General features: G+C 38.3%; 1 protein-coding gene across 3 annotated transcripts in view; it reads left to right on the plus strand.

Moving 5' to 3' along the window:
* Positions 1 to 8,877: 8,877 nt before the first annotated feature.
* The window catches only part of LOC113051280 (serine/threonine-protein kinase LMTK1-like), a 41,647-nt gene continuing 37,223 nt past the window's right edge, over positions 8,878 to 13,301 (plus strand). Inside the window, exon 1 of one of the 3 annotated variants that reach the window (XM_026214901.1) lies at positions 8,878 to 9,459. In XM_026214901.1, coding sequence (XP_026070686.1) covers positions 9,369 to 9,459 — 91 coding nt within the window. In that variant the 5' untranslated portion in view covers positions 8,878 to 9,368. The remainder of the gene's footprint in view (positions 9,460 to 13,301) is intronic. The other 2 variants (XM_026214885.1, XM_026214892.1) reach the window with 2 other exon arrangements.

Here is a 13,301-nt window from a genome sequence, read left to right on the forward strand (position 1 = left end):
TAAGGCTATAACATATCGTTATGGTTGAACCACTGATGGCAGATGGACTATTTCATACTTTGCTGGACCTTAACAGTGTAATTTACTTATGAGACAGTCACAAGCCTCCTGGTTTTCATCTAAAATATCTTAAATTGAGTTTGTCCAAAGACGAACAAAGTTTTTATGGGTTTGGAATGACATGGGGTTAAGTGATTAATGACAAAATGTTAATTTTGGGGTGGAGTAACCCTTTAACTTAAGAGCTCCCGCTACAGACACTCAACTCTTATTAGCTTGTTAGCTGCTCTGCTTTCTTTAATAAGTTACACAATTGCCAACCCACTTTTGATTAGTGATTAGCCTGTTTACATGTCCTAGTATTCAAAATATCATTACTCACCTAGATCCTGTAGTCTGGGACTGGGGTATTAATACAGTCAATGGTAAGGCGATGGCTGAGCGATATCCAAGCAAAGCCCAGTTTAGACTGGCATTGCAACAAACCCCTTTCAGTTGAGAAAACTAAAAGAAATGACTTCAGATATTTATATACATAATCACATTTGAGGCTTTTTTTTAGGATTTTAGAGGAAACAAAAGGGCAAAGTTTAAAATATGTATAAATCTATATTAGGCACGTATGCTTGTGCACATGTACAGCCTCCTTTGCTATTTCTCAAAGTGAGGTTTGTGTGTTTTCCTGCCTTCTGTCAATCCATATAGGCTATATAATACACATAACCAGGTTTTTGATCTGTTTAAAGCCATTGGGGCTTCATAGTATAGGCTTGCATTTTAGATAGAGAGTGAAGAGAACAGCCATTTATAATTTAAGAAAACTATCCATAAATAGTCAAAAAAGGCATTTTGTTTTAAACGCATGGTCAGTAAAATGTGGTGAAAATGTTAGTCCTTATGAAAATAATTATTGTCAGCCTAAAGACATCAAACTTTTTATCAATATTCTGTGGAGTTCCAGATACCAAAGAAAAAGAAAAAGAAGTATGATCATTTTGTGAGATTTTCACGTTCGCTGAATGTAATGATTAAAGGTGGGTGGGTGGAGCCAAAATATCTAATAATTTCTACAAGTGTTGATAGGTTAACAGTAGAAATAATTCTAGCTGAAAATGGTATTATGTTCTTTACACAAATGTCTTTTTCCCAGATATTATCTTTAACACTATATTCTGCATTCGTAAGCAACTATCATGAAGGCTGTAAGCGAGTCATAAATCAGAAAACTACCATACCTTATTCGTTATATAATATGAGAGGAGAGGATTGTAAATCCACCCCTTCACCACTGACATTTTGCTATCATGCGTGTCAAACTGAGCCATGTTAAGTAAAATAAGCAGCCAAAATTAATTTGATTTATTCCCCATAATGGCTAAAATGGCACCTCTTTTATTATTTATTTATTTGACTAATAACAGTTTGAGCAGACAAAAAGAAAATAAATATAAAAAAAATATATTCTATTCAGCCAATTCACCTTCCAGTCATTGTATATGACATATGCATAATTCACCTGTCACGAGAGAGAGCAACAATGTGTACATTTTCCCAGGATCTGAACATGACTGATCAAACATATTAAGGCTTGTTACACATCACTCAAAAAGGACTATTCTGTTATCATTTACTCCATCTGAATCTGTATAACTTTAACTTTTTTCTGATATTTTTATCTGTAGCGGTTTACTCTCATTCCCATGTACTGTTTCTCTTTTTTGAACAGTTTGAGTGTTTCCCTACAACATTCAATCCTGAAAAGATCTGAAGGGTGACACACGCAGACTCAGCAGATACATATGCCTCATGGTCAAAGAGTGCAAGAGACTTGCAAATTAAAAAATAAATAAATACCGAAAAGTACTTATGTTTAGAAAAGTTCTTGAGACTCTTCAAAAGTTGACTTTCTCCACGCCTCCAACTATCTTCAGAACTATCTGCAAAGCTAATAGAGTCACACATCAGAAAAAAAATTTAATATTGTGATTTAACCCTGAATTAATGATTAAGTATATTTTGTGTACACATAGAACCAAGTAACTCTGCAACAAACAGCGACTAGCACTTATATTGGGTATGTGTGCATACTTTTGGTTGATTTATAAGAATTTAGGAGGAAATTAAGCCTACACTTCCCACAGAAACTTCCCATTGTGAATGCCAAAACATAAGAACATTTCTGGTATAAGACAGTGTTGATTGTGTTTTTTTAAAGTCTTGTAAAACTTACGAGCACTATATTTTTTGTAATTTATGTAACTCGAAAAACTGTCATCAATGTGCAACAGGATACTTGACTTCCTTAGCAACAGACTTGTTGATTCTCTCAACCCATCACACTGAGCCCTGGTGTACCACAGGGCTGTGTACTGAGTCCAGTGTTTTATACCCTGCTGATTAATGACTGTACTGCAAAACATCAAAGCGATAGTAAAGTTGACAGCAGGTATGGGGCTCATCAACAACGATGAAAAGAAAGCATAGAGTTGAAGCGAACCAACTCATTGTCTGGTGTTATTCCAACAATCTTTATGGCAACAAAATAAAAGAGATTATTGTTGACTTCAGATGCACCAAAGCTCCACATTGACCATCATTCACCATCCACCAAGGGCACAGAAGTTGAGAGAACACAAAACTACAAATTCCTGGGACTCCGTATCTCTTTGAACACCTCATACTTATTAAAAAATAAAAATAACCTAACAACACCTGTATTTTCTAAGGACGCTGAAAAGAGCTGGCATGACCCTTTTCGTCCTCACTGGTTTCTAAAGATGTATTATTGAGGGTGTACTAACCAGCTGTATCATCATCTGCTATGGAAACTTCTCAGCATCTGACAGGAAAGCTCTACAGTGGGTAGTGAAGACGGCACAATGTATCACTGGAGCAAAACAACCTGCCATTAAAGACCTTCATATCACAAGGTGTGTGAAGAAGGCAACCTCCGTTAGGAAGGACGTCTCTCACTTATTCCACAACTGGTTTAAGCTCCTTACATCGATGAAAAAGCTGAGAAGCATTCATACCAGAATGTCCAAACTCACCAAAATAATTATCCATCTATCATGTTCACACCTGGCCATAATCGGTTGAAATAGGTTCTTTAATAACATGAATCAAAATGAACTTGAAATGATCCTTGAGTGAGTCAATATAAATTAAAACGGGAATTCCTGCCTTTACAAAGGATTTTTTTGAGTATGGTAAGAAAATTGTCTACTTATAATAATAGCTGAACAAAACCTAGTACTAAAAAAATACACAAAAATGTAAAAATCTCAAACACTTTGTGAATTGGTTTAAATAAATATAGGCCCCTTGTCACTATACACAAAACAAATATTATGCAACACTATTGGCTACACTATTGTTTTTTTATCGTCCATTTTATTAAGTAGGATTAATTTTACAATTACTGATGTAAACAACAACCATATTTACAATCACTAGATTTTTTTGGTTACATTTTATTTTAAGGTGTCCTTAAAGTCCATTTAATTACTGAGTAATATTAATGAACTACATACTATATGGTTAGGGTTAGGATTAGGGTTACTTGTATGAAATTATAACAGTGTTAAAGTAGCACAATTCCGCGGGAAAACCGCAGTCTTGGCAACACTCAATGTAATCTATATGAATAAAGTAAAAAATATATATTCACGCCTAATTTTAGTCACACATGCATGGCAACAGCGCCTCCTACAGAAACTCAACTGCTAATAAATGGCTGACATTATTAAAAATAAAAATCTCTTGAACTGGTCTTATTTTCGACTCTCCTGACAAAATAGTTCATTTTATTGTTTAATCTTCTAGGTTGATACCAATGTTCATTTGTAGTTATTGATCAACTTATATTTTCCTTAATGTGTGATAATTCATTTTTTTTCTTACAGTAACTTGAGAAACAGGCTTGAATAATTTAGCTTGACAAATGCAGTCAGTCTATCTCAGAAAACATAAAATATATTACAGTATTGCATAATGGAAAATGTTTCTTTTGTTGTTGCTGTTGCAAATTTAGTAAGATATGATTCATTAATTAATATTTTAAGTTTAAAAAATAGACAATCATTTATTACAATTATTTATTACAACATTACAACTAGTTAATATCAAATCTTTCAAATAAAGGTATATAATTATATATACATATAAATAAAAGAAAAAAAGACAGATGCACTGAGCATTCTGATCAGACATATCATAATTGGTCTTTGTCAAAAGCAATAAATGATTTTCTCCAAGGTCCCCTTCTTCTAAGATGCTTGACAGTCTTATTTTGCGAAATATTTTGTATATTTAAAGTTGTTCTGTACAAACATTAAACTTATTACAAGCACTCTGCTTATTTAGAAAAACATATATAGACTGAAATACACTACACAACTTTGGCACAGATTTTGCCACAATTTGCAGCCTGGATGAGTAGATGCTAGTTGCTGAATGTCAGAACCAATTGATTCTGCAGTTTCACAGAAAATCGCATAGTGTATGATGGACACAGATTCCGGTTTCTTTTAACGTCAAACTACAACTTCAGTACTATTCATCCAGAGGATATCAAACATACTTGATATTTTGAGATGATTTTAGAACACAGCCAGTCTCCAAATTACATGTCTTGAGTTGCTGGAAAATCCTTGATATTAAATCTATTTAATATTTCCTTGTATCGTGCATTGCTTACTACTTTTCCAAAATGATGCTCAAAAGCATAAATGTTTATGTGTTTTTTAAGCTCATTATAGTAATTTACCCTTTCATGCTTCTCATTCCAGTTGCCCACAATCCAGCAAACTAACTTTGACTGGATTGTCCTTTCCTTGGAAATATCTTATCCTCTGTATCTTATACAACATCAGCATCCCGTCTGTAATTCTGTGTCACATTAAACAGGTTCTCTAGACTGTTGAGCCATCTCGTGTTTTCTGGGGACTCAAAGTGCATCCATATCTATTTCTGGAAGAAAGGCTGTGGTTTTGTGGGTAAATCTGACAGGTTGCTTTTAATATCTGTGTGATTTATCCGCACTCTGTGAGCCTTGCTCTATAGCTTTCTGTCTACAGTTAAGTAACAACTGATTTCTAGTGGTGACCTCTTTTGGAAGGCCAAATAAAGTAGTTTTGCTTTCACAATGAAACAGCATTTCCATAACATGGCGGTGTGGCAACAACACAATACTACAGCGAGAATAAAAGTTACGCCTTCTTTCTTTGCATGAAACATTTGGGCGGCATTATGCAAATCTTCCCACATCATGACATAGACGTGGGGGTGTGTTTGACTGAGCCGTTTTAGGAGGGTGTGGTTGACTCTTAACTTTTATAAAGAATATCTCTTTGGATTTGAGACTTTAGTCTTTGCAACTTTACAGATCTTCATTAAGCACCAAGAGCTTGTAACGGTCCAAAGAGAAAGAACAATTTTCAATTGCATCATATGACCCCTTTAAACAAAACGTATACATACACTTCATATTTAATGGTATTGGTTTGTAGAATACTTTTAATAGATTATGCTTCCACAAGAAAACATACAATTGGTTTCTTACGAGTTACTGTAGATGTGTGTGTTGTGTTGTCGTTGCATTTATGTTTAGACCAGCAGATGTCGCCAGCGGGGTTTTGAAGGTTGAATCGTTTAGTAAAGCATTGGTTCAGTTGAGCAGGAGATTCGAAAAGCTCTGAATCCCTCATCAGGTGTGTGTTTTTAGCCTTCCGTCAGTATGCTCATATATTTTGATACTCTTTTTAAACACTTGGATATAAATTTATATAAATCGTCTTTTTCTGCAGTCATTTACAAGATGCAGGGTTGCCACCTTCAGTAAGGCAAAATAAGGGACACCCAATTCAATACCAAGACCCTAAACCCCCCCCCCAAAAAAAAACAAAACCCCACGGACACAAATAATCAAACCACGAGAAAACATACTCAACACTAACAAGTAACAATAACAACAAAAAACACTCATGCATTTGCATACATTTGCTATATATTCTTCATATTTATATGCACTCTTTCCAGCAGTGACTCTATGATTTTGATATTTATCTTTTCATACTGAGGACAAGTGGGGGATGCATAGCTACACAACTATTATAAAAGCAAATATTTACCGATTCTCAAGAAGTAAACATGATGCATTAAGAGTAGAGAGGGGAGGGAGAGGTTGACTGACTGGATGGATGTTTAGTGTAAAGTGTTCTTATTTTGTTTAAAGACCTTATTTTTTATTTAGTTCTGACCTGCAGAAGTTACAGAATATATGTTTCCCACAAGATCATTATACAGATTTTGTTTGTTAATTGATATGCATTATTAACTTAGATTCATTTTGTCAAAACTGTGAGAAAGATCAGTGAGATTGGAAAGTAAATTGCACTATGCTGTTGTTTTCCAAAAGACATGTTCATCATAATATCGGAAGCTGTCATGTAGTTACTCAATAGCTATATAATTTCTAAGTATTATTGCAAAAAAAAAAAAAACAAACAAACAAAAAAAAAATTCACAATAAATGAGCTGGTTCGGTTGGATCTGCTCTAATTTAAATGAATATAATGTTGATGATTGTGCTTAAAAACATTTCAACAATTTAAAACATAATAAAGTAAAAACCACATGGAAACTTAATTGACATGGTTCTGTCGGGGAGCACAGCTTGACTTGAGCAGAGACTAATATGCACAGTGAAGACCAGTGGGTTCCATTAGCTGTGAGCAAGATTGACAAAGTTCTCACAATAATGTATTTTGTTTTCATCCTTATCATTACAGGCTCAGATCATTTGTTCAGTGAATGCAGCATGGAAGTAAATTCAGTTCTTTAGAGACAATGCTGAGGCAATGTTTTTTTATTTATAAAGTCACAGGTAAGTCATAAATCCCAGTAAACACTACCTTAAAATGACTTATCTGGGTATATTTTTTAATGCAGAAGTAAGCTATTTCCGGTGAATGTGCCAGACTTCCTATTAAGACACAAATAGGATGTTTTGTACAGATAAAGGTGATAATCGGCAGCAAATGACACCGGACTTGAACAATCAGATCACCAAAACTACTGTTACCTTAGGGTGGATATCAAACAGACGATATCTTTAAAGATCAAAACTTAAAACTCTATTTCTACTAATGTTACTCTTGATCTAACCATGGATCTATTTGATCAGATGGTGAATAATAAATGATAAATTTGCATTTAAAAGCACGTCCATTTTTATTCTGTAGGGTCAGCCCCGCAGTCACTTCTCAGATGCCACATAACACATAACCTGTAACATTACAATGACTAAATGATAGTATAACCTTAATAGATGTGCTGCATTAAAAGTATACTGCTTAGATAAGAGAAGGGCTTTGTAAATCTAATCTTTCAGTGTGATGCAGCTGTTTTATTTAATAACAGAGGTTATTTGTCCAAAGAACAGTTGTGCCACTTCACCAAGCAGTCCAGTAGGGCGGTTAGACATTTATTTTATTTATTTTTTGCTGCATAATAAGCAGTTGCTTAATCCAGTAGCCACGGAAATGACTTCTGAGGTGAAAAATGAATTTGCACTCATAGAGTAGGTGGGCTTTGAACTTTTATCTTGCTTTGCTTGCTGTTGCCTGATGGGGGACTGTTTGACCCTAGACATTTTTGTATGCGCTACACATCATTTATGCTTTCAATGGCCAACAATTAGTTCACATCATTAATCTCATAGTGTATTGTTATTTCCTTTCACAGATGAATAAGGGTATGAAAATATCCTGGGGTCATGTTTTTGCTGGTTAGCTTCAGCCCGTTTATCAGCATTGTCAGGATCTAATTTCCCAGAGTGATCAGTCGCTTGAATAAAGCTATAGAGCTATAGACTTAATAGATGGCAGCAGCCAAGTTTTGAGATGAATGGGTATGCTAATGGTTACCTTTCTCAAGATACATCATGCTATGTTCCAGAATATTCGGAACTTGGAATTCTCCCACCTCTTAATTGAAAATAACTACTGGAACATTGCTCAGCGTTGGACATATAGCTTGTAAAGTCAGTGTAGATCGATCGTCCCTAACTTCCAATAAAAGAATCATTTGATGTTATTTCCACTTAGGTGGTGACTAACATGACCTTCCAGTAGTTTTTCATTCAAGGGAGAATTCAGATTTCCAGAACCCAGACTGACTGGAAAATTCTGAAGTCAAAAGTAGCATTTTTTTTACACACTCTGTTACTCCCCTTTACACTGCACAACAAAGCTGAAATTTGTAAGAAAAACTCAGAAATCAGCTCAAAATCAGTTGAAAAGCACAGTGTTTGCCCAGATTAACTCAGCACTGAACAAAACTCTGGCATTTTGAGTGATGAGAGGTTTCTGACTAGACTAGCTTGGTGTGTTCCAGGCCTAACACCTTGGCTTGGATTGGCCATTGTGTTCAAGAAATCAACTGATTTGTCCCTGATTGGCTACATTGCTTGCTCTATACCGAGGGGAAAAAAAAATGTTCTAAACAGAAACCTTTGAATAAGCATAAACACATGTCCACATTGGAGAGTTTGAAAAATCTATTTCACCAAGGATTTTGTTTGCCAAAATTACCGAGCATATGTGTCATTTGGGGTTGTAGTTTTTTTTTTCTACACAGATTTATTAAACGGTATGGTGGTGGTACATCCTCAAAAGATACTTCTTGCTGTTTTCCTGATCTCCCAGACTGATATGTGGTTTTAGAAGGCTTTCAGGCACTTTCTGTTGGTCAGGTTGGGAGACCATGTTAAAGCATCTTACCAGTTAAATTAAGATGGTTCAAGCTGTTATTTTAAACAGGGAAGACCTATATTGTAGTGTAGGCATTCTGTCGACCAAACCCTTCATAGTACTGCTGTGTGACGCTCTCTCCTGTCTGTCACTGCCGCTGCAGCATTAACAATCCCCCCCAACACACTCCAAAACTGCCCAGAGCTCTCAGTATATATCAAACACTGCGTGTCCGAAGGGTACAGCTGCAGGCACAGCAAAACAATTGCAGGAACGCTACTGGATAACTGCCAGACACAGAAATATTGGTGCATAGCCTGCACATGGACGAAACGCGGCGCTGATAGGTGGTCTACCCCGAGGAGCCTTCAGTAAACAGCCTGATGGACGAGGAAACACTGCGCTGTTTACACTGAAACGCGTTAAACGAGCGGAAATGTTTCCCAGCATCTGTTTCAAAACCCGACGCATCTGAAGTGAGGCAGAAATGACGCGGCGCGCGCGCTGTGTTTCATGATGCATCGGAGCAACCTCATGCCTGATTTTCTTTTATGAATCGATTTTTTTTCTTTATTTAATGTACAATCCAGTGTCCTGCAGTAAATCTGAAGCCTGATGAGGAGGATGAAAGCGTCGGTATTTGTCGCGGTCATGTCCTCGGTTTTATTTAATCCCAGTTTTGCCTTCAGCTCGCATTTCGACACAGGTGAGTAAAAACATGACATATTCTGAACCACAACCTTTCATTATTCAATAAATATGCTCTGATGTAAATGCTACTAATGAGATGAAACAATTTAGACTTATTTTGTGATGTTGAAACAGCCACAGTTTTGGATTAAAAATGTTTACAATAAGTAATACATGAATGCAAACATGTATTTAATCATTTATTTAGGCTTAATAATGTGTTTAAATGAAGTTTGCACATATTTTTTGTATGGTTTTAATCAGTATTTTTTTCCAAGCTATTTTTAAACAAATAACTTACATTGAAACATTTAGATGTTTATAAATAAATGAATACATTTATTATCAAATATTTATTTATTTGTAAATAATGCATTTATCAAAAGACATGCTACATGTGTGTGCACTTGCACATGCACGCATTATGCACTACAGAGCAAGAGTGTGTTTTGCACATTTGCAGTCAAACAGAGCTGACTTGGCATTAGTCAGACATAACTGTGGTGTTCCTCTTCTTGTGTGTCCTGTGTTCCCAAGGCAGTTCCGTTGCATAATGTCTGTGTGTTTGACATATCTATGCACTGCTGTTTACTTCCTCGAGAAGTCAGCAGCCTGTGGTGTCACACTCAGTGACTGTGAGGGCAGACCATGCTTTGTGGTTGGAGGCTGACCTTTGACACTGAGATTCACGTGCACTCTTTGTCTCGTGGCATCAGTCTCGCTCTTCATGCATGCCCTGCAGCTCGGTGAGAGAGGATGCATGTCTGGAGATGGCGTACGCTGTTCATTAAGAGAAACATATACAGCATGCGATGCATCTGCTGGTGTGCTGAGACCTTCGAAATCTGAGCAGCATGAATTTGGGTGACATAGGTGAGGAAAGAAATAGGTAGTGTTGTAAACAGAGCCAAAAGCATCCCTGGCCGAGGTGACGTGCAGCATACTAATGAATCAGCTTCTGTTCAGCTGCCTCTGAATCTGGTGTGTGGAGGCAGTCAGCTTCCTTCTTGATCGCTGTTTGTGTTTTTACCAGGCACTCTAGATATGACTTTCACATGCAGATCGGGGTTTGAATGGCTCACTGGTTAGGAAGCCGTAACAAACTATTATGTAACGCCCACAGCTGTAATTAGATTGAGAAATATGAGGGCTACGGACACTCCCAATCACGACCAATAAATGATGGCTGAAAAGATGCCTTGACCGGTGCACTGTCCTGTGCTTAATTCAATTGCACTCTTGCATTCCTTGCTTTCCAAGGGAACTTCCGACAACCATAACTTCCCCCATCTTTCTAGTGAGTTGAATGACATTAAATCAGATCCAGCTCAGTACTCTTAAAATAAAGGCTCCAAAAGAGGTTTTTCACATTGAAGGAGCATTTTTGGTTCCCAAAGAACCTTTCAGTGGACAGTTCTTAAAAGAACACTTTTATTTTTAGTAAAGACCTTTTTCCACTATAAAGTACCTTTTGCACAGTTTTAAAGGTTCTTAATGGAACCATTGATGCCAGTAAATAACCTTTATTTTTTTAAGAATAAGAATGAAGTGAGTATATGAGTTTCCATATTTGATTCACAACAGTCAACCCTGGTTTGAGATGATAGTAGTGCAGGAAGGGCATTGGCTATGGCTGTAAAGATTCCCTCTTACTTAATGAGAACATATTTAGGGTGACTGTAGGCTGTCTTGGTGATATACACGCCCCATAACGGGCTGGAGTCAGCAGCAGTCTGTTACTCTGACTGGTCAAGTAATGGGATTGAGATTAAATGTTTCAGTGGCAATGGATGGTGTGGCGTGTAACAAGAGCAAATCAGTCTTTCACTCTCAGTATCTTGGCCATACCAGAGGATGGATTTAAGTCATGGATTATAAACGCACAGGGCAGTTTTGATTCATCACATTACAGCAGTTTGAATGTCAAGTGCTGTTTTAAGGCTAGGACTGTATTAGAGTAATGCATGGGGCTGGGAATCAGATAAAAAGTGGTACCATCCTTAAAAAAGAAAACATTCTTAAAAAGATGGAACAGGCTCTAATCTGATTAATTTGCAAATTAGCTATTTGCAGATTGTTTTAATAATTAGTCCAAATTTAATCTTTAGTCTTAGTTTTATTCACTGTAATGATTCATTCCCTCACTGAATTGAATCGATTTGTTCTCTGACCCGTAAGTTATTAACTTTGCCATCTTGACTTGAGCTGAGAAATGTTACTATCAAATATCATAAAAAATAGTTTGAACTTTCATCAAAGAGTCCTTGGTTTACAAAATATCATGGTAAAAAAAATAAAAAAAATAATAATATATATATATATATATATATATATATAAATTGATAATAATAAGAAATGTTTCTCAAAAAGCATATCTGCATATTAGAATGATTTCTGAAAGATCATGTGACACTGAAGACTGGAGTTATGATGCTGAAAATTCAGCTTTGAGACTGCAGGAATAAAAAAAGAAACCCATCCATCCATCCATCCATCATCTTCCGCTTATCCGGGGCCGGGTCGCGGGGGCAACAGTCTAAGCAGAGACGCCCAGACTTCCCTCTCCCTAGCCACTTCCTCCAGCTCTTCCGGGGGGACCCCGAGGCGTTCCCAGGCCAGCCGGGAGACATAGTCCCTCCAGCGTGTCCTAGGTCTTCCCCGGGGCCTCCTCCCGGTGAAACGTGCCTGGAACACCTCCCTGGGAAGGCGTCCAGGAGGCATCCGAAATAGATGCCCGAGCCACCTCAGCTGGCTCCTCTCGATGTGGAGGAGCAACGGCTCTACTCTGAGCTCCTCCCGAGTGACCGAGCTTCTCACCCTATCTCTAAGGGAGCGCCCAGCCACCCGACGGAGAAAGCTCATTTCGGCCGCCTGTATCCGGGATCTTGTCCTTTCGGTCATGACCCACAGCTCATGACCATAGGTGAGAGTAGGAACGTAGATTGACCGGTAAATCGAGAGCTTTGCCTTACAGCTCAGCTCCTTCTTCACCACGACAGACCGGTACAGCGACCGCATTACTGCAGAAGCTGCACCGATCCGTCTGTCAATCTCACGTTCCATCCTTCCCTCACTCGTGAACAAGACTCCAAGATACCTGAACTCCTCCACTTGAGGCAGGAACTCTCCACCAACCTGAAGTGGGCAATCCACCCTTTTCCGACTGAGAACCATGGCCTCGGACTTGGAGGTGCTGATTCTCATCCCAGCCGATTCACACTCGGCTGCAAACCGTCCCAATGCACACTGAAGGTCCTGGTCTGAGGATGCCAACACGACAACATCATCCGCAAAAAGCAGCGACGAAATCGTATGGTCCCCAAACCGGACACTCTCCGGCCCTTGGCTGCGCCTAGAAATTCTGTCCATAAAAATCATGAACAGAACCGGTGACAAAGGGCAGCCCTGCCGGAGTCCAACATGCACCGGGAACAGGTCTGACTTACTGCTGGCAATGCGAACCAAGCTCTTGCTCCGGTCGTACAGGGACCGAACAGCCCTAAGTAGGGAGCCGCCGACCCCATACTCCCGGAGCACCCTCCACAGGATGTCGCGAGGAACACGGTCGAATGCCTTCTCCAAGTCCACAAAACACATGTGGACTGGTTGGGCAAACTCCCATGAACCCTCCAGCACCCTGGAAAGGGTATAGAGCTGGTCCAGTGTTCCACGACCGGGACGAAAACCACACTGTTCCTCCTGGATCCGAGGTTCCACTATCAGCCGAATTCTCCTCTCCAGTACCCTGGCATAGACTTTTCCAGGGAGGCTGAGAAGTGTGATCCCCCTATAGTTGGAACACACTCTCCGGTCCCCCTTCTTGAAAAGAGGGACCACCACCCCGGTCTGCCAGTCCAG

Source organism: Carassius auratus, chromosome 3 (genome assembly GCF_003368295.1).
Source record: "Carassius auratus strain Wakin chromosome 3, ASM336829v1, whole genome shotgun sequence".
Lineage (NCBI taxonomy): Eukaryota > Metazoa > Chordata > Actinopteri > Cypriniformes > Cyprinidae > Carassius > Carassius auratus.